This window comes from Hippocampus zosterae, chromosome 6 (assembly GCF_025434085.1).
Source record: "Hippocampus zosterae strain Florida chromosome 6, ASM2543408v3, whole genome shotgun sequence".
NCBI lineage: Eukaryota > Metazoa > Chordata > Actinopteri > Syngnathiformes > Syngnathidae > Hippocampus > Hippocampus zosterae.
In genome coordinates this window covers 17,125,788-17,147,661 of record NC_067456.1, presented here as the reverse complement: position 1 = coordinate 17,147,661, position 21,874 = coordinate 17,125,788, and the positions used below count along the sequence as shown (strand labels likewise).

Genomic DNA, 21,874 nt, shown 5'->3' with positions numbered 1-21,874 from the left:
GGGATGCTTTGTCTTCATTCACAAATTGTTCATTGTCAGGAATTAGAGACAGTTTAGGAATGTTACAGTGTGTCCATCTTAACCGAAAACGTTTTTTTACATCGGTAATGCTGCTTCGTTAGGCCTTTGCTCTACCTGCCTCCAACGCCACACCACAGCATATGCAGTAGAGTATAAAGCCATATTTCTAGCAACTAATGCTATTTCCTGATTTACTGAAGAATGATTAAGAGTCAGGCTCGTATTCTAAATGTGAGGTGCGTTTTCCGGATTGTGTGAGCTGTGTCAGCTTTATAAACAGTGTGCCCTCATCGCAGCACGACAGTACGTAACTTGTCAATGAATTGAACTCAGAGAAGTATCTATCGGTACTATTCTCAGGTCTGATAACTGTCACCAATACACAGAATTATAATTGAGAGACCGCTCTCCCTCGTGATGCATGTGTGGTTTCTGCATTCATCCCATTAAATTCTTAAGCTTCATTGTCAACATGGTGTGGCATCTCAGGAACCCACTTCCGAGAAATGTCCATCGGGTCTTTATTTATTTATTTTTATGGCCGTTTCCTTGTTCCAAATGTTGACAAATACACTCGCATGCCAACATTATTCTTGGTGAGAAGTGAAAATTATGACACGTTCGGAGAATTTCTCTTTCACCCAAAAAATATGTGTTAACACAAGAAATCCTATCTGTCCATTCATGATCTGAATCACTTATTCTCATGAGAATCACGGGCGTTCTGGAGCCTATTTCAGCTGTCTTTGGGCATCAGACGGGGTACACCTTGAACTGGTTGCCAGCCAATTGCAGGCCACACAAACAAGCATTCGATCACACATGTAATTTAGAGCATTCAAATCAACCTTTCACGCATGTTTTTTTGGGGGGATGTGGGAGGAAACAGGGGTACGGGTCACGTAAAATGATGTGGTGGGCTGGATCTGGGCCCCGGACCTTGAGTTTGACAATCTGTGCTATACATGATATATAAATTATTTTATTTTTTGTTTTTATTTTTAAGTGGTTTCAGCTTTTATACAGTTGCTCAGTAGTCCGGAAATTACTCTAAGAAGTGGTCCGCTACTATTCGGCCCGGGCCAATAATAACGAAAATCCACATGGAAATAACGCACAAAATAAATGCATTAAAGGGGGAAAAAGTTCAATAAGATGGGATAAATGGACAATAAGGATCTGGGAAGAAAAACAGCGGTTGGCTTAAAAACAGATAAAGGGAGTGGGGGGGTGTTCACTTTTTTTTTATATTGAAAAAATAAATATGCGAGCATCAAACCATGCAAATACGGGCATAGTAAATACTACATACATACTACATAGTAAAATGAAGAAAGCTGTGGATGAGAAAAGGTTAAGTGTCATGATGAATGAGGTCTCCACTCGGTTGCACCTCGATGTGACACCAATACATGATTCTAAAACAAACAGAGAACTAGACACTGTTAAGCCATCCAGCTGAAGGAATCCATATAAAATACTGTTTTGTATCTAAGTCTTTCTGTAACACAGCTGTCTAATTCTGTGCGGTAGCCAAAGCTAAAAGCAGCATAAGATCTTTGTAATCCACATGGAAAAAACATGAAAGCAATTGATGTCGGCAGTCACAATGCCGAAAATAGATTTTCCACATTCATTGACTCATATAGTGAGTAGTCAGAGCAAGCTACAGAACAAATCAAGCTAGTACTGCAAAATATACCTTCGTCTTTTTTCCTTTTTAAACTGCAGACAAGACGACAGGTAAATGGATTGGGACCAATTTAGTTCTTTGATTTCCACTTTGATTTTCCAACATGAATCCAAGATAGCCTTTGATATGATGCCTTGCTGGATTTCCCAGACCTTCAGTATCTTTCCTTTGAAGAACAACTCACAGTAGCTGGAAACCCATTTTTTGGCAAAGGTATCGTCCATTTAGCAGTGTACAGAAATTGGCAACATTTGCTTTCGCCATCACGTTAAACTACGAAGCACAAGTCTCCCAGTTGTCTGCTGACATGTGATTTAGTTCTGTTTTAGCAGTGCCGAATGTCCACTGTAATAAAAAGGACAAACCAAGTTCTCCGTGGCAGGCGTGAGCCATAAAGCAAGGAAATAGGGCACATTTGTAAGGACAGGACTAAATATAACCTCCCCTCTCACCTCCCAGTCTGTCTCCCACTCGTTCTTCTCGATTGCCGTCCCAGTTGACCCTGATTCCCTTGCAAATAAGACAGCTGGAACAGTCATGTTCGCACATTTCACAGCGTGAGCAGTGTCCGTACGCATCCGTCAGACGCTAAATATTTAATCAGGACAAGTACACGGCAATCTTCTACATCCACCATCATTAAACATTCACTAGACGACTCATGTGATCGCTATTCAGCTGAGAATTAGTCTGGAGGTGATGATGACACAGATCTGCAGACACTTGTTCTTCAGTGAAATTACAAAAAACTCTACCTCAAAACAAAACATAAACAACACCATACTAAGAATACAAGAATATAAAAAATAGAACAGTCAACACACATGCGCAATTAGCCAAAGGGAAAATTCTCCTTCTCGCAAATCATCTGTAAGAGCTTTGGCAGACAGGACGCCCCATCAGTCATAGCGTTCCATGAAGATGACGGACAGATGAAATGGGACCACAGACCAAGAAAGGTCTGAGAGGCGAAGAGCCAATTGGATAATATGTGAAGATTTCAAAACGGCATGTGCTGGTGATACAGTGAAAAGGCTCTTTTACCGAACCAAAAAAATTGTTATCCTAACCGCGCTTTGATGAGCAAATTTCACCCGTCTGCTAGTCCCTCAGTTTTCAAAACATCAGCCTGTCGAAAAAACAAAACAAAACCAAATTGCCATTGTCCAACAGATTAAAACTGCAGTGTGCTAAAGAGCTTTTCACGCCAATACAATACAATACAATACATGCTGATTTATATAGCGCTTTCACAACAGCGGCAGCTGTAACAAAGCGCTTTACAAAACAGTTAACATAAAGTAAAATAATAAACACAACACATATCATAAAACACGGACAGTCGTGCAGTCCTAACCACTTTTCCGTCACACGCTTTGATGTTTGAAGCGGTTTGAGATGAAAGAGGAGAGAATCAAAGTGTCCTTTAACCAGTGGATCAGAGACATCATGCTCAAAATGTGCACACGTCGGCTACAAGCTAAGTTTCAAAGTCAACAAGAAGCTGTAGCATCCATTGACGAAAAAAGAGATTGGTTCACTTCTCCTGTCCCATGGAAATCCATTTCAATTCCAAGCGGCAACTCACGGTTCCAAATACGCATCGGCGCTCTTCGCTAACGCTCCTCTCTCCTCATCCTCAACTTCAGCGGCCATCCATCCAGCCACGCCAACTGTCCAACAGCGCTGACATAGCCACTGAACAAATCGGGGTTGTGAAAAATGCTGCCCATTACTGGCGCAAAAAACACAAGCGCCCCAGGTCTATCCAGCACCGACAGTCAATGGCGTCGACATTCCTTCCAATCAAAATCTGTGCTGGTACAGGCGTGCTGCCGAGAAGGCGCAACCACCAAGCACAGATACTGCTCCTTTGACGAATGTCGTGGCCAAAAAGCGCTGAAAACAGTCCATATCAGGTCCACACGATGAAACAACAAACAACATGTGACAAAACAAAAGACAAAAACAGCAAAAAAGAACAAAAAAGAACAAAAAAGCAAGGCTCTTGAAGAGCCAACCCTCGCATACATTTCACATTGCACATCACAGCTACTGGACTGTAAACTACAGCGAGAGCACACTGGTGGCAGCCTGTCGTTGGTTTGTTTTAACCCCTAAAACACCAAAATGCTTTTTTTTCTGCATCTTGTTCTTCTGTCTTTTGGCGGGTGGCAAACACCACTTAGTGAATCACCCCCAACTTCTCAAATTGAGTGTGGTTCTACGTCTATTTCAAAATCTCCTATTTAACCCCTCTTTCCAAAAATGAACAGAAATGTAAAACCTAACTCACAAAAAGTCTATAAAAAATGTCTCTATTATTCAAAGCTATCTTTTGACTTCTTAGCTCATTTAATTAGTTGTGTACTTTAGGCACTGTGCCCAAAACTTTGAATACTATGAGCTCATCTCATGCCTCTTCGTGTCAGGGTTCATAGCTCATCGCGACTTGGGTCTTTTTCTCTTGCCGCCATATAAAGAAGTATGTCAATTGTCGTAAACACACATCACGGTGCGTGGACGGAGCATTGAGGAGCTTCCATGAGCGGGAACCCACTTATGTCAGTGCTTTGTTTGTCGTCATTCATCAGCAAAGCGGATGAAAGTCAGTGATGGACGGACAGAACTTCTTCCGTCAGTAGTGACGGAATGCCAACCTCTCTGTAAGGTAATGGAGGTGACTCGCAAAAAGTGACAGGGTGGGACCAGATTTGATCAAGAATGGCAAAGAATGATGAAGTACTATTTCACTGACTGTGTATCTTAGGGACACATACGAGTCAAAGGTTGTCCATCCACTCCTCGAGTTTAGATTCATATTTGATTACAAATCTAAAAATTAAAACATCAGCATGAAGTTTCATCTAACAACTCATACACCTCTGAAGTAGCCTAAATCCAACTTTCCTTCTTTTCTCTATAGTTGACTACTTCATGAAAATGGATGCCCGCCTAAATAGTGTAAACACTGATTTAAATTTCCTCCCTGGGATTTATCGTTTTTCAAGTGATTACTCATAAGCACATCACGTGCATCGTGTGGGATTAATGGAGCAGGTGTTCGCTTTGGAGCAGTCGCTGCATCCTCTGCCTCTGCAGCAAAAATACTGGCTTTCTTTGAATGAAAAGAAACTGTAAACATGCAGTGCTAATATTCAGCCTGCTGCTATTTGACGCAGTGCCATTGTACATCTCATTTCTGAAGCTTTGACGCAAACCTTTTGGTGTTATGCGATGGCATAAAGGAGGGTCAAAGAGGTTGAGGAGATAGGAGACGTACTTCTTTTGTGTGTGTTTGTGCCCAAAGAAAACATCCTGTGGAAAATTAACATCAATAGACGTGTCAAGGTCAAGGTGGAAAGAAGAAGTACGTCACAGCGGTCAAACCATAGAGCAGCATCGCGTAATAGTGCCTCAGAAAACCCCTGATATTTGACAGAGAAATAATGGGGTGGAAAATGCACGAAAATGAAAGATGGTGGCTGTCTCACACGACCAAATGTACTGCTATTCTCGAAATGCACTGGGAGAAACTCGCCTCTCCAGCAAATGTACCGATTATTCTCAGATCAAGTGTAAATTCACTTTTTGTTTCCCATTCACAAGCTCATATCTTCCAGTTTCCCCGTCAAATAGAGAAGCCAACAGTCGGACATTTGCGATTGGAAAAATAATAAATGGGAGTGAGTGATCACGAAGACAAGAAACATGTTCTCATGATGGTATACTACTTGCTTTTATGATCGCAAAAGTTTCCAGTCAATTTCCCCGTCTCGTTTAAGCGCCATCCGAAAGATTAAATCTTTCTTTTCCTGTTCTGAAGGCATGATGAGGGCTGCATAAAATTAGCTTCTTGATGGCGGAACATGTCCAGAGGCAACACAGAGGACTTTGTTTCCAAAGAGTCTTGACACATTCTACTCAACTATCCTCGAGTGACAACACAAGATCAGAAAAAAAAACAGCAGCCCACAGACACTCTTCTGGAGATCTGAACTAGCAGAAGACCTACTGAATACATAATTATCTGCTCTGTGCTGATAGTTTCTCCAAGCACGGTTAACAATGTTCTCCCGCCATCCAGTCTGAATTAGGGATTAGATGTATGCACTGTGACTGTGATTTATTGGGTAGAAGGGCAGCTAAGAGCTAGCATGGTGATCTCATATCTTCCGTGCATGAAAACCAGGCAGGCCAGAATCTTTAATGCTTCCTCTACTTTCTGGTTTCCAAGAGAATTTGCAATTACACCACTCCAAGCCTTTCTTTGCGCACTCTTTCGGCCTGTCAGACTGTGATATGGAGGCCGTCGCGATATTGAAGGTCGGTCAGGCAGCACACTTAACCTCATTTCCCAGCACTCTCCCAGAGAGCCGTTTGACTGGTGCCCATTTAAAAAGTGGCTTTCGGTTTTTCGGGAGGCGGACCCAGAGGTTTGTGGAGATCAGAGCGGCCGTGGCTCGATTTGCGACGGGAGCACAACACCTGATTGGAACCAGCTGGAATGGTTTTCAATTAGCCAAGGGTGAAGAAATAAGTGCGAATCTGGCTTTGCACTGGAGAGGGAGTCCTGTAATAATAATAATTATAGCACACAATCTCATAAAAACCCAGATTTTTGGCTTTTACACGGGTTAGATGAGGTGTCAACAATGCATTTAAGGACAAAGAGTGGAAAACAAAGTGAGAAATGGTGAATAGTAAATGGGTACAAGGAACAAGAGAGACAAACAAAATCAGAAAGGAAAACATTCAAGGGGTGGAAAAATTGAGAGGTCAATTGGACCTTGAATGAAAGAGAAATGGGATCAGGCGATAAAGAGGCAAAGAAAGGCAAGTGGAGGTGAGACAGCTCAAGAGAGATTAAGGATCATCTGCATTTTCCCTTTTCATCTCAGTTGCAATGGTGATTCCTCTCTAAGGGCAGACACCAGCCCCCACTAAAAATGACACCAATCTCAATGAGTGATCTCGTGACAAATTGGGCTGAGGAGAGGGCTGCAGACAGCGAGGAGTCTATGGTAGGACTAAGATAAAACTGCAATTGGCTGCTGCACTTCGCCTCCCACTAATCTCCGACCACGAAAAAGTGGTGACAGAAAAAAAAATGGTGTCAGGAAAATGACTGCAACAGCAAAATCTGCTGTGACCGCCATTTTTTTTAAAAATGGTCTCAAATGTTACACGCAGGCACCACAACAATATGTTAAATTTATAATGGGCCCCATGAGACAGACAGAGGCTCCGGAGCCGGAATCAAGTGTGACGGGACACACTAATTCCACACATCTTACTGTGCATTAATATTGTACGTCAAACAAGAAGCTCCGGGTTTCATTTGAAAATATCCTTTGACCTTATACAAAGGTCTCCAAATTAATTTTATGCTTCACAGATATCTCATTTTATGCTTTTATGGACTTAAACATTTGCAGAAAATGTGAAGGGCCCTGAGATTTTTCTTTCACTGAGCCCGCTGGAAAATGTTCGGCGTTAACTGCTTGTTCCAGTTTCCTTTCACCACCGCAATATGAAGCTGTTTGTGTACAAACGTTGAAGGGCTTGAAAGGCAATACAGAAAAAACACAATTTCTGCCAGAGGAGAACTGTCATTCTCCTCTATCAAGGAGGCAGGTGCACTAATGAATTCTGTTCTACTAATGTGCTGGGCTGGCAGGTTCTCGCCGACTTATCTCTACCTGCTGCAACTTTTCAAAATGAAATGTGAGAAATGGGCCAATTTACAGCTAAAGGCTGTTTCTTCCTCTGAGACACCAGCATAAAGATGGAGCACAGACGATATGTGGAGGTAGATGAGGAACGACGATGTGTTTGAATTTAGACAGCAAGAGCGCAAAGAAGATATGAGACTGGATGGCAAAATGTTGACACTAGTATGGGTGTGTCATCTCCGAGGAGAAAAATGTGCTTAAATTGCATTTTTTGGCTTTTACGTTCTCTTTCTGGCGGCTGGAGCTGAAGGCCAACTATTGATCTTTCCAATCAGCTTGCCATGCAAGAGCCACGCTGATGTTCTACATGCACAAAGAAAAGATGCTGTCAGCCCCCAAAAAAGTTTTCAACACTTGGAAAGCTTTGAAAGAAAGACAAAGGAGCTGGAGGAAGCAGACAGGCCAGAAGTGGTGGGAGGAAGGACGACAGAAACTAATATGAGAGGTCCTCAGCCATCTGGTGATAATTAAGTCTGAGGTCCACATGCAGCTGAAATACTTTCTCAGTCCATTGCCAGAGATCTGCTAAAATATTTGATGACAGAACCCCCAACATTCCTCTTTTTAACAAAAGCGTAATACAATTCATGTTCAATTTGGCATGAGAGCCGTCGCCTGTGGACAAGCAAAATGAAGCTGCTTAAAAGGAGCTGTTTCTGAGTTTTTGATTTTTGTTGTAACGTTATCGGTTTCTGGTCTACCAAATGCCAGCGACACATTGTGATCAGCAGAACAGCTCAATGCTCTTCTGTACCCAACTCTTGCCATTCAAACAGGACACTGAGAGAGTCAATTTGGGAGTGGATTGAGATGAGATCATCGTTATTTCATTAATCAACGATCAATTAATCAATTTTGACATTTTAGTTTGGTCGTGTCCAGAGGGATTTTTCTTACATAAATGTGTGCCTTGGCTCAATAAAAGCTGGAAAGCTCTGGTTTACAGTTTATGTCATCCATTTGCTATCACTTTAGTGCGCTTGGAACCCAGTCTCCCACCTACTGTAAATAGGGTCATGTGGTGCCTAATTTTGGCTACTTACACTGTAGCTCAATTTCGATTTTTGTTTTTTTTGGGGGGGGGGGGGGGGGGGTTTAGCCCATACACATCTGATTTTGTTATGTAATGTGAACAGTACAATTCCAAAATGTTAGAATCTCTCCTTTGGATTTGGATATAAATCAGTTAGGTATGCAGTCCATCTGCAGTACGGACACTCATCCGTATGCATCCGACCTATAGAGCATCAAAAGCCCAACGCGCACTCCGCATGTGCGGGGAAAGCACTTGGGGGACGACTAATGGCAATAATCGTTCATGAATCTGAATTACAGTATTGATTTTATCATTCAGTCATTCATCTTCCGAGCCGCTTGATCCTCACTAGGGTCGCGGGGGGTGCTGGAGCCTATCCCAGCTGTCTTCGGGCAGTAGGCGGGGGACACCCTGAATCGGTTGCCAGCCAATCGCAGGGCACACAGAAACGAACAACCATTCGCACTCACACTCACACCTCGGGACAATTTAGAGTGTTCAATCAGCCTGCCACGCATGTTTTTTGGAATGTGGGAGGAAACCGGAGCACCCGGAGAAAACCCACGCGGGCCCGGGGAGAACATGCAAACTCCACACAGGGAGGGCGGAGCTGGAATCAAACCCAGTACCTCTGCACTGTGAAGCCGACGTGCTAACCACTGGATACCAGGCCGCCCAGTATTGATTTTGATTTTTGATTTTATATTTAACTTTAATTTAATCCCACCTGAAGCATGAAGTGGATATTTGTGGTGATAGTATTAATTAATTCAACTGTTCATTTCTTAATAACTTGGCCTGTTTGGTAGATGTCATCTGTGGTGGCTGGGTGCATGACATGACGTAATCTTTGGTCGCTAGCTCCATTAAATGAAGAGATTGAAAAGATTTAATTTGCCCAAAATATTTCTACCTCCTGGTTTTTGTCAATCTGGCAATGAAATGATGAGATGAGGCCCTCCATGCGGGACCATATTTACTTCTGTAAACTCTGTGCCACATGACATGATCTTTTTTTTCTTTTGGATGCATGTCACTGGACGTCATGCTTTTTGCACAAAACGGACACATTGTTTTTTTTATTAGAAGCTGCATTTGTTTTTTATAATGTGAGTGTATATGTTTTTTAAAATTTGGATTTAAAAAAATCACAATTGGGCATCACGCCCTGCAGTGTGAATGTAGCTTGAGTCAAAGGAAAGAGTCAACAGTGAGTAAAGCGGAGGTAAGCTGTACAGTGCAATTGTCAGAGAGCTTTGGTGGAAGCACAGCTGAAGATACTGTTTTGTACCTTTTGCATTTGACTTTGACAAAAAATACAAAGGATACAATCAGCCAAGTATTAGTCCTACGTTCATGAGTCTCGAATTCACCGTGACGATTGAAATGGACTGTGTCGGTCTAGATCTATTTCAGACAGTGCAGAATGTTACAGACAAAGCTTTTCGATTGCTCAGACATCTGTCAACTCCTGAACACCGCTTGGAGAAGACGAGACCAGTGTGTGGAGGAGGTGTGCGGGCAGCTGGGAGGAGTATCACATCTCATGGCAACCCCCTCCGTCTCAAGGGACCAGTTACATTTCCCTTTGATGGTAACAGCAAAATCACCATCTGTAATTTGATTACACATTGATAGATGGAATGAGAGAGAAGAAAAAAAAGATCTTAATTAAGCCAAACCATATTCTAATCGGGTTTCATAATTCCTCCACCTCTCAACAAACAACAGATCAGATCTTCTCAAAACCCCCTCTGGGACTCACCATCGCAAACGGCAAGAGGAGATGGGTACTCAAACAAGATCATTTGATGCTAATTTCCTAAACAGGAAAGCACTTAAACAGGCACTCAGACTGAGACAATGAAGCATGTGCAGCAAGAGCTAATGTGAAAAATGGAGGTCACTGAATAAATGCCAGATCAAAGGTCAACCATTTTCCAAATGTTGTTTGCGTATATTTCGCAAGTGGACAACTAAGTGCACCGCTACCGTTACAACGACTTTCTTTACAACCCAACACCCAAATGTAGGCATGGAAAAAAAGGAGTCTGTCTACATGAAAATAGAGTTGAGACAAAAAAGGGCCACAGGATCATTGTCATGCAGTCGTCCCAAGGCCGCCAAATCGGTGTCACATGTGCGTTTGTTCTATATAAATGTAACTAATAAATGTCAATGAATAAATGTAATTAATAAAAAGTCACTCTGGCATACAGTACATGTATTCTGATCAATCCTCTGCTGCTGTTTCACTGTGAATGGTGTGGCAACCAAGCCAGGCCCCATGGGTGCTCCTATGCATATGTGTTTCAGAGGAACCACCAATCCTGACTGCCTCCACTTGAACTGCCTCCGGCGCTGCTTTCCTAGCATGGGTACAGCTGCAGCACAGCATTGGAATGAAGAATGAATTGTGAGATAGGTTGACAGAAAAGGCGAAACAGCTTCAAATAAGCATCTTCTTCGTTCGCGGGAGTTTTAAGACCACAACAGGAAGATCCAGGTGTCCATGAACAAACTATGAATACTACAGTCACTGTTGTCTGCGCGATAACAAAATCGGGACTTTCAGGAGCTTCAACTGTTTGATGTTCCTGCTGCTGGCTCAAGCCATACAGTCATATTGGATTTAAGAAAAATAAAAAATAAAAAAGCAGTCAACATGAACATGCCAATTGAATGAAGTGCGCTGCAAAACGGCTCAGCAACCACAAATGGGATGTGTTCAGTATCTGTGGAGTAAAACAATCCTGCAATACAAACTGGTGTGTGTGTGTGCGTGTGCGTGGGCCTGGGACTAGGACAATTTTTTAAATAAGCGTTTCAGATTCAGTGTGCTCAGCGTTTCTCTCAGTTTGTTTCTTGTAAAACATACTCTAAACACAAGAGAATCAAACATTGTATATTAAAACACTAGGATGATCAACCAAACCATAAAACAAAAGGTCCAGTAGTTAAATGCCAACATATAACTTGAAACTCTATAGAGAGGCTAACTGAAGTTAACACTGATGTGAACTGCGACTTTTGTTCACACAGAGCAGCAACACGTTCAAACGTGGCTCGATCAAAACACAGTTCACGGGAATATTCTCTCAACTCCGTGGGAACAAGGACGGCGCCCATTACTGTTAATTGGTGGAGGACCTTGCCTGGCTCTTCACTTGCCACCCCCTGCCTTTTTTTACATCTTCCGGTAGACCTCATTGCTCGCCACAATACGGTAAAACACTGAAAGCATGCAAATGTAAACCCAGACTAGCCTGTATACCATGAATGAGCTGCAATATTCTCAAAGGTGGAAAGTTCCTCACCTAAATTTTTAATAGCCTGTTCCTTGGCCTGTACACGCCCTCCCACAAAAGGTTTAGTGGAAATGGGTTAAGTAGCATTGGTATAATCCTGCATACAAATTAGCAAAGATAAAAATACAACCCCCTTGGTGGCAGCAACAATGCCAGCCTTTATCGCAACAGGGACAAAATTGGCAACGGCAAAATGAAGAGGAGGGTCAAAACACGTGCTCCCAAATATAAATTAGGAGGACAAATTCACACCTGAAGCATTTATTCGACTACTGTGTGCCAAATTATGACCTTTTGATCTGCAGAGTGATTATGTATCTTTTTTCATTACAACCCTCACTGAAGCAGCTGAACCGAGAACACACCATGTTTACTTGCTGAAGACAGACCACCAGCGAACATGTTCTGTTCAGCATGACTTCATCTCGTAGACAGGTCGCAAAGGAAACAAAAAATTGTATGGCAGTAAAGGCAATACTTCCATTAATGTAATGTTACGTGCCACCATTAAACCTGCTGTAAAATAGCCAAATACTGTACTTAAAAGTTGTTGATGCTCCAAATTTCGCAGTGGTAATTTAAGCACTATCCAAATTGCTGAACAATTTAATGTTTTATGTGGTTTCCGACCTCAAGTTACAAGAATAAAGGCCAAGAAGCGTGGAGGAGGGAAACCTCAGACTCCAAGATAGGAGGTACAGCATTCCAGCATCTCAGATGGATGATAACATAGCAGTTGCCATCGATCACATATTATCTGGCACCAAGATATTGCTCACTTGTCAAGGCAACAATTTTCAAGACAAACACAAGAGAAGGAAATTTTATGGTGCACCGGTAAAGCAAAACAACAATGCAGATATTTTCAAATGATCATATTGTTCCCATTTGTGTACATGCTGCAGCTAAATACAGAATAGAAGCTGGGAGGATTCATTTCGGACTTAAGGTTCAAATCACATCCGCAAATGCATGCTTCCGAAATGTGTGATATCCTGGGGTTGTATAACGGGTTCGTATATTCAGAGGTCGGTGACTACCGTACTTATGAGGTTGGAACGGCATCAAAAGGTTTTGGTTTTCAAAGAGGAGAAGATAGCTCCTCCAGCAACCACTGCAGTGTTCCTCTATGCTCAGCATCAACTTGCTTTTTGGACTCAAAAGTTTTTATACGTTTAGTTTACAAGTTTTTCCCTTATTGTCACTGCGTGTTTACGTGCCAGCCTGCCATTAACACGCCACTATAAACTGAATGTGGAAGTGCTGAGTCCACTGAAGATTTACTATGGGCTTCAACTAAAAGTGTGGTGAAATGTCTATCGAAGAGATATGAAATGACGGGAGAGGAAAATAGTTTGGTTTGTTCTTCAGTGCTCATTTCTGAATCTATCTCAGCCTGCTTGTCAGTCACAGCCTGTCTGTCTGCGTTGCTAGGAGAAATTGAATCATGAATATCCCATTGGAAACAGACCCACTGAGACTATGGAAGGGCTCTTGGCCCTCATATCTTCACACTCATAAACATTTCTGATCCACTTTATTCTCACAGGGGTCGCGGGGTCGGAGGTGGGGGTGCTGGAGCTTATCCCAGCTGTATTCGGGCAGTAGGCGGGGGATACCCTGATCCGGTTGCCAGCCAATCGCAGGGCATACAGAGATGAACACTCATCCACGCTCACACCTTTTACAATTTCGAGCTTTCCATATACCGTCCATGCATTTTTTTTTAAATGCGGGAGGAAACCGGAGTACCCGAAGAAAACCCACCCTGGCATGGGGAGAACATACAAACTCCACACAGGGAGGCGGGAGCCGGAATCGAACCCTGCACATTTGCACTGCGAGGTCGACTGGACCGCTGGGCTGCTCAGTCATAAACACTGGTCCAATGTTAAAGTACATGCATCAATTGCATGAATTCAAATTTGAATGGGCAACTTCTCAAAAAAAGAAAGAAATGAGCGACACAGACGAAGAAGACTCCTGAGCCATTTTTTTCTGCAAGATTTTATAGCAAGTAGTTGAAAACCAAAAGCAAACTTAGCAACTCTGGCATGACAAATTAAGGCAAGGCAGCTCCCGATCACCGGGGGAGGGAGTGTTGGGGGGCGAGGGGGGCGGTCCTGGGAACTAAAACAATTTACTGCAGGGTCGGTTGTTTCTATGACCCCTCCTTGAAGACATATTCATTGAGGCCAGAATGTGTGTCTGCTACACTGACTGCAAAAAAATAATAAGAATAAATCCCTCACAGCTGCCTGAAAGGGACAGCCATTTTTAATTTGTTCATCAATAAATATTTCTAGTATAATCATGAGCGAGATATTGAACACACAGGTGCCATCTTAGACAATAAAAGCGTGACTAAAGCTTTTGCCAGGGTCAAACTCGCACAAAATTAAGCCTTCAAAAAAGGGCTTATGAATCATTTCTTAGACAAAAGAAGTGATGGAATTAACAGGCGTCAGTTGGTGGCAGGGTGGTATTAGCGGTGCTTTTCACGTCTCAATCCAAACTGGATCACAGACTCTCAAAGAGCATTCTAGCAGCCGGTCACAACATCCAGCACAACATCACTTGGAGACAGCTGCAGGGACTATGGACTGAGCCGATGCTGTACCCAGCCAACTGGACCAAGTCCAGTCGGAGTTATACAAGAATGTAGGACTGTGGTTTTGGCAGCTCTATACTGATAAATGCTGTGAAACCGGGAAAAGTATGTGTTTTCGAGACGTACGGTGAAAGGATATGTCTCTAGCGCCATTGACAGCCCTTTTTTTCAGAATAAATTACAAGGCCGGCCGGTATATGAAACTCTGACTCGCAACAGTATGTGCAAGGTTGATTTCACACCACAGGAGCTTAACCAGTGAAAGGAATCAAGTAGAAGTCAGTTCCACCTCAGAAACCAAGGAAATGTTTTCCTATTGATGTGGTCCATCAAGTCAGACCTTGTTTTTTATTCCCCACGGAGGCTCTCAGAGGCAGGCACCTCTTGAGCAGCTGACCACACTCGTGGAACAGTGACCTCGATAAACTCAAATATAGGTGCATTTGCTCTTACAGGGGCACTGGAGGTTAAAAGAACACTGTGGTAAATCGGAAATGGGCGCTCTCAGGCTTGGAAGAGAGCATGGAAATAGACTGTTGCACATGTAAAATCAATTTTCACATTTACTATTCCCTATCCAAAATTCCATCTTTACACACATTGTGTGAGATACAGTTCCAAAGAATGAGGATTAATGAGAGCACGCTGGCCCAGGCACAATTACATCTATTGTTTCTGCTGGGGTATTTTGACACTGACCTCTCAAGAGTACCTCACCAGGCAGAAACCTGCATTTTGTGTGTAGAGTACTGTAAAATAATGTGCATTGGCCTTGTACTCGAGGTAGCGCTTCCCACTGTCGTCCATCATTGTCCAGTTTTCCCAATGGGAGAAACGGGCTCGGGATGAATAACAGCACCACAAGTTGGGCACTAACATTTTAGATGAAATGCTGAGTTGCAGTTCCCTCCTGCTTACCTGGCCCAGTCTCCAATGCCGCACCACTAACCCCTCCCCCCACCCACCCATGTGACCAGAGCCATGAGGGGCGGTCATGTATCCACATCCAATTTCTCTTGACATGCTAATCCATAAATACTCTGCAGTGTAAAATAAATACATAAATAAAAACAGCAGGTCCTATCGGCCCAAATCATTAATCATACCTGTTGCATTACTCTCATCCTCTCCCTCTTACACTCCCAATTCATATCTTGGATATGTATCTTTTCTATAGCCTCCAACACACCCCACTCTGCTATCAAACCTGAAATTGCATGTCTGCAGTAGTGCAGCAATTACATGTCTTTGTCTTGAATCCCTTCATCAAGCCTCTTGTTCCATGTCATTCATGTCTCAGTCCCGCATGAACACATTATGTCCGACACACACAGCATAAAATATATAAGTATATATTATACATTTGAGCCACATTTCATCAGAACTGCCACTGAAATCAGAGAACTTAATTTTATACAAAGTCTGTTTCTGTAGCAGCTACACACTCAGGATTTCCTTCCGAGTCTGTTTTCCCTGCACCACTTCCATGGTTGCATTTCAGGATAGTCAGCCATTAAAAGGGATGAATGCGCTCTTTGGAGGAAACATACATCTTCTATGTTAAGCTTTAATGGTACAAGGGTGCATCATTGAATGGAGTGCAGTAGTTGCGTGAAAGGCACTGCTTTGGTAACCTTGACTTTTACAGCTTGGGAACACATGCATGTGGTGGTCTGGAAAAAGCACAGTTACTGTGGAGTCCAAAATTTTGCGTTTTGGGGTAAACAAAGAAGAAATAGACTTCGGCTGTACTCCTATTCGGATTGAAACCGAAAGAAATATGTTTTCGTAAACACAGCAACAGACCAGACGTGTGGAGGTGAGTGAGGTGAGCATGCTGTCTTTGGGGATAAAACAGTGTTACATTCCGTACAAAAATCCTTTAGGGTCGATAGAGCACCTTTGTCTCAGCCCGAAAGGACTTCTGTTGACACTTACTACTCTCTTCCAGCACTTCCTGTTACTTGTTCCTTTATTGTCGTATCTCATATTCCCAAAACTGATTTGGTGCCACTGGCATTAGACATCACAGAGTGAAATGCCATCCCTTTTTTCCACCCAGGGAAAGGCCATCCTCTTTTTTTTCTTTTTTTTTGTACTTGCCCACCTAGCCCATAAATAATTCACAAATAATTTGGTGAACTTGCAGAGCATCTGACCTCAGAAACATGAGTGTGGCATGCTGTCACACACAGGTGAGGAGGCCTTATATCACCAATGTGGAAACCATTACACATCTGGTATCTGGAAACTACAAAAAACAAACTGTCCTTTGACTTGGTCACAGTGTCACATGGTATGTTCATCTAGCTTTGAAATATGACAAAACACAATGCGTTGAAATCACACCTTTCCTGTAAATGAAAGTATACAATGGTGATTTAAAAATATCCCAGAAGCAAAACAGAAATGCATGTCCTCCTGGTTTTCCAACAATATATCTAAATCTATACAAACCATAAAGGTGTTGAACAAAAACCAAACAATTAGTGCTAAGTCATATGACAAATGAAACAGAATTACACAACTACAAATTTACTACAGAACCACACAGCTGAACAAGTCTCAGGCCAAACTTTTCTCAGCAAAGTTCTGCTTTCACAAAAAACATTTGCGGGTAACCGCTAACCAATGTATCAGCAGGAGTCCCGCACTAAGTCCCAATTAGGAGCCAAGCACAAAGATCAGTCACATTAGAAGCTCACATTGCCTCATGTGATCAAATCAAGATATGCTGAGTTTGTAACCTGCACCTCCCAACACTTTTCCAGTCGAAATGCGACCTGGGGAGATTCTATCAGCACCTCTAATTGATTTGAGGGGACTTTAAGCACCACCACCATCTCTCCCTGCCTCGCTGACTTACCTTTCTAGACATGGAAAAGAACCATCTTGTACACAGCCAAGCAAACACACCACATATTATGGTAATAATTACACATTATGGGAGTGTTGCTGGATTCAGAATTTTGAAGACTGCTATTTTGTTTACAATGTAGGGTGACCAAGAGTGGCTCACCCGGTTGAGGCACAGGATGCTGAAGAGATTTACACTATAAGGGAATGTTACTGGCTTGAGTCAGCCTGTGCGAATCTGTTCTAGAGACAAAGCATCAGTGTAAATTAGTGCCACAAACATGGCATTACAGGACAAACGGCTCTGTGGCGTGACAGACAGATTATACTTGATATTTAAACAGATGCTTGCCATTTTTTTATCAGTGAAGGAACATTTTGTTCTTGGTTTTGAGGCAACGTAGCGTGACATTGTGAATGTTGTTGTAAAGACGATTTATAGGATATCTGAAAAATTACAGCGCATGGTCGTTCTCACGGTATCTTGTGTGTTCCATGGCATGCATGTTAAAAGGCTTCATGTTTAAATCATGTTGATTGCAGATAAAAGTCACAACTGTGTTTTGGTTTTTTAGGGTCTTATTGCATAATTCTATGACAAGTTGATGGTACATCTGACTTAACCACTTTGTCATAATTGTGCCTTTTTAAACAACTGGTGAAAATAAGTGCAGTATCAGTTTGTCAGACACCTTCAATATGCTGAAGACCTTAATTTTCCTCCAAAACAAAATCTTAAATTCCATGTAGAAACTTTCTTACTTTGTCATGTTCAACAACCAGCTGCCACAAACTCATCCATAATACAATGCGCCACACGCCCCCAACAGGTTAATTAATTATCATTACACCAAGACAGTGATGTAACAATGTTTCTTCCTCATTAGTTGCTTGGTGTGTGTGCTCAATACACACTTTCAGAAAAGAATCTGCATATGAAGGCTACAGTTACTTCTACAATATTTCAAGATTGACCTCTCATTGCTTACAAGATAATTTCCTTTATTGGGGAAGGGCATTTTGTCCTGAAAAAAAGGCCCCAATGATGATTTGGGCAGATATGCTGCATAGCTGTAAACTTCATTAGCACATGCGCAAAATGCATTTTCCAAAACTTGTTTTTGAGCTCATCTTCCTTTTTTTTTAGATCATCTACATTAACGACTCTTTATTTGAGACTAGCAACCACGCTTATTTTGGAGGACATGAGCTACTAAGTTGAAACACATTGAGTCAACAGTCATCACCTATAATCCATCACAGTTGTAAAAGTTACACTGCATCTGGCAGCAGTCATGAGTGCTCAAAAGACCATCAGCTGCAGCATGTCTCAGCTGTCTGGGTACATATATAAAAAAAAATGTAAGCACGCATGGGGAGAAAGTTCAGAAACTGTTTCTGAACACATCCTAACAATAAATTAATTACTAACTACCTCTGCATACCTGGAATGGTGGGTCTTTTTCTATGTGTGTTACTGTATTTCCCTAAAAAGCATCTTTTTATGTTAAACGCACCTTCTCCACTTCTTGTCAGACAAGCGCCCCCTTCGGGCAAAAATGTACAACAGTGATTTCAGTGCCTTCACATTTTTATAAATTCCAGATGATTTGAGATAGTTTCCATGGTAGATAACATGGAGTGTGAGCTGCGAAAGAATGCCGCAACAAAACATTTTTCTTGACAGGGATTAATTACCTTTTTTTCTTTTGCCTTTCAATTGTGTCACAGGAAAAGTGGCAACTCATTTGACGTTTCACTCCCTACATAAAAGTGTATCATCTATTTGGATAAGAGAGTCAATAAAGGGTCTAAAAAAGTTATTTACAAAGGTTCAGGATATCGGCTACTGTGCTGTACTGTACTGACAACGCATTGCAGACTGACTGCACATCTGTCCACTGTCTGCAAAATTGCTTCCTGGTAAATTGTTTCTGTAAAGTAAGAAAAAAAGATCTGTCATAATCCTATGAATCTAAATAGTAATTTAAACCACGTCGTAGTTAAAGTTCACCACTCTTGAGCTTTTTTAGCACTTGGCATGTATCTCTCCAACTTGTGAGTCACAGATGTCCAAAATCGGCTAAACAATGTGTGTGTGTGTATGGGGGGGGGGGGGGCTCACCTTCTTCCGGGGCTGCCATTTCATCATATTTGTAAACCAAAATGGGCCAGCATTAAGATAATTCAGGAGAACGGAATGTAGATTGGGGGAAATCCAGGGCGCAAATCATGCTGCTGCCACTTCACATCTTCTCCAAAGGGCGACGCATGATGAGATGTGCCAGGCTCAGTTTGCGGCAATTTTTGTGGAGCTCGACAGCACAGTTGACGCGGCTCGCACACGGTTTAAATCCAGCAGTAGTCGGGAAAGAATTCAGAGTCACCGTTGTCGGTTGTCAGCGGGTGCGCGCGATGGTTTGTGTGCGTAAATCCAAAGCAGCGATCCGCTGTTGACCCACTCCCTTGGCTGGAGGTACGCAATGATCGTTGCGTTTACGTCTGATCACACCCAGAAAATACGATTTTAACTTTTTCGAAACGTTTTCTTAGTGGGGAACGCCGTCAGACTGCGTCCAGATGGTCCTCTCGAATCCAAGGAAAACAAGCAAAAGACGGGAGTTTGTCTCCAAATGCAGAAATGTACATCACAATCGCTCTCGCTCCTTTTTTTTTCCAGTGGTGGAGAAATACTTTTCCCCCCGGATGTACTCGTAGAGAAACAGTAACCCAAAAAAGAGAGTCCAAGCAGGACAAGGGGAGGGGAGATTATTTTCAGGAGAGAGGAGGGGACAAGAACCCCCAAAAAATCCCTGGAATTTGTGAGGAGCTGGAAGGATCAACTGATTCGTGCAAGAGCAACAAACTGGACTGGAGCTTTCTGATGACTTCCTTCCCTTCACTCTTTACTCACTGGGGAGGAAGGAACCGCAGGGTCATAGTGCCGCCGAATCAAATGATGTGGTGGGCTGTGTGTGTTGTTGTTGGTTGTGATTTTTAAACTACTGTATTGTGGTAGCTCGATTTAAGAGTCTAATTCGGTCCCTGCTCCGCAATTCAAGTAACTGGATTTAAAAACAACGATCCCAAGCCATTGAATGAATTCAAAGGCGATTGATGTATTACAAGCAGCCCCCCCCCCAAAAAACACGACATTCTTGTCATTTTATAACATTGATTAATAATGTATTTTACTGAATTGTATTAAAACACACACACAATAAAAAGCAATGGAATGAAATATAATGTTGCACATTGTCGTTGCTAAAATACAGTTTGAGCTTTTTCGCTTTTCAAATCATGTATTTTGAAAGCTGTTTAAAAGACGTGTACGAATTAACCAACAGAGATGTACAAAGTAATTTTGAGTCCTTGTAAAAAAGAATAGGTTTTAATTAGTGCTGTCAAATGATATTTAATATGTCAAATATTTAATTGGGATTAAAATGCAACTGTCATAATTAATATTGATTACTCATACATTTTTTATCATTTCTAAATGTCCTTTTATATTTTTTGGTCCTATTTTTCCCCGTTTTAATGCTCTCATCAATATGGAATCATGGATCCGTTTTCTATGTGCAAAATGCTAATATTTACTGAAACAACAATTTCGATTTTCAATTTTACATGTTTTTCACAAATATTTTTCACTTGGAGCAGCTATTCACGCATAATCTCTCATACAATATTACTGTACATCAACAACAGTGAAAAAAATATTTTGTCACACAACAGCTCCTTTAATAGCTCCATTTAGGGAATCAAAACAGAACAATAGGAAATTATTAAGTGCACATCTAAGGTAAACTAGTACTCACCCTATAGTGGACATCTAAGGTAAACTAGTACTCAGCCTATAGTGGATTTAAGCCATGGTTGGATACTTCATTTTTGTCTAGTTTGCTTTGAACACAGCAGTCAGGCTATGTTGATTCAGTTGGTCCTTCTTGCGCGGAAGTCTCTCTCTGGTTTTGTGTAGACATCATTTCAGATGACTACACTTGGTTCGAGGCACGCACAACACTGGAGACGTTTTATTTTCAGAGTGGTCACTACCACTGCACCGCTGAACTCTCGACGTGCCTCGGCGCACCGTCACTGTCAGACGAACACAGAGACGCTCCACCCCCTTTATTTATATGGACACGTAACACGGTAACCTTCCACACAAAATAGTTCCGAACAAGTAACAATCGTGTCAGTGGCATACATCGTACTCAACAGGCTACCTGCTCTTTATTCACCAGAAGCTCATCAGCTCATTCGTACAATCTGTACACAGCTTGTAATGGAGGCTCTCGCTGGCAATCTGTAGTGGAGTCATTAGACAAAATGCGAATGATTTCTGCTTGAGTCGAGCTGTGGACAATGTTGACAGGCTTGCATGCAGTATCCATACATTTAGCTATGGCTTCAGCAAATTTGTTCTTCCCCGTGTTCTTCACTTTGAAATGATCCATGGCTGTCCGTCTTAGACGATTGGAAGGAGTACTCACATCAGCTGTGTGCTTGCCCATTAAGTGGTATTTCAGACTCAACGTGCTATGACGATAGCTCAGTTTACGATTGCAAAACATACAGGTAACTTTGGTCTTGTCAGTGGAACCATCT

General features: G+C 42.1%; 1 protein-coding gene across 3 annotated transcripts in view; it reads right to left on the bottom strand.

Moving 5' to 3' along the window:
* LOC127602544 (tetratricopeptide repeat protein 28-like) overlaps positions 1 to 21,874 on the bottom strand; it is a 201,958-nt gene that overhangs the window by 116,599 nt on the left and 63,485 nt on the right. The window contains exon 1 of one of the 3 annotated variants that reach the window (XM_052068738.1): positions 19,386 to 20,168. The exons of the other annotated variants lie outside the window; for them this stretch is intronic. Coding sequence (XP_051924698.1) covers positions 19,386 to 19,412 — 27 coding nt within the window. The 5' untranslated portion in view covers positions 19,413 to 20,168. Of the gene's footprint in view, positions 1 to 19,385; positions 20,169 to 21,874 lie in introns of those variants that run through there. 3 annotated transcript variants of the gene reach the window in all.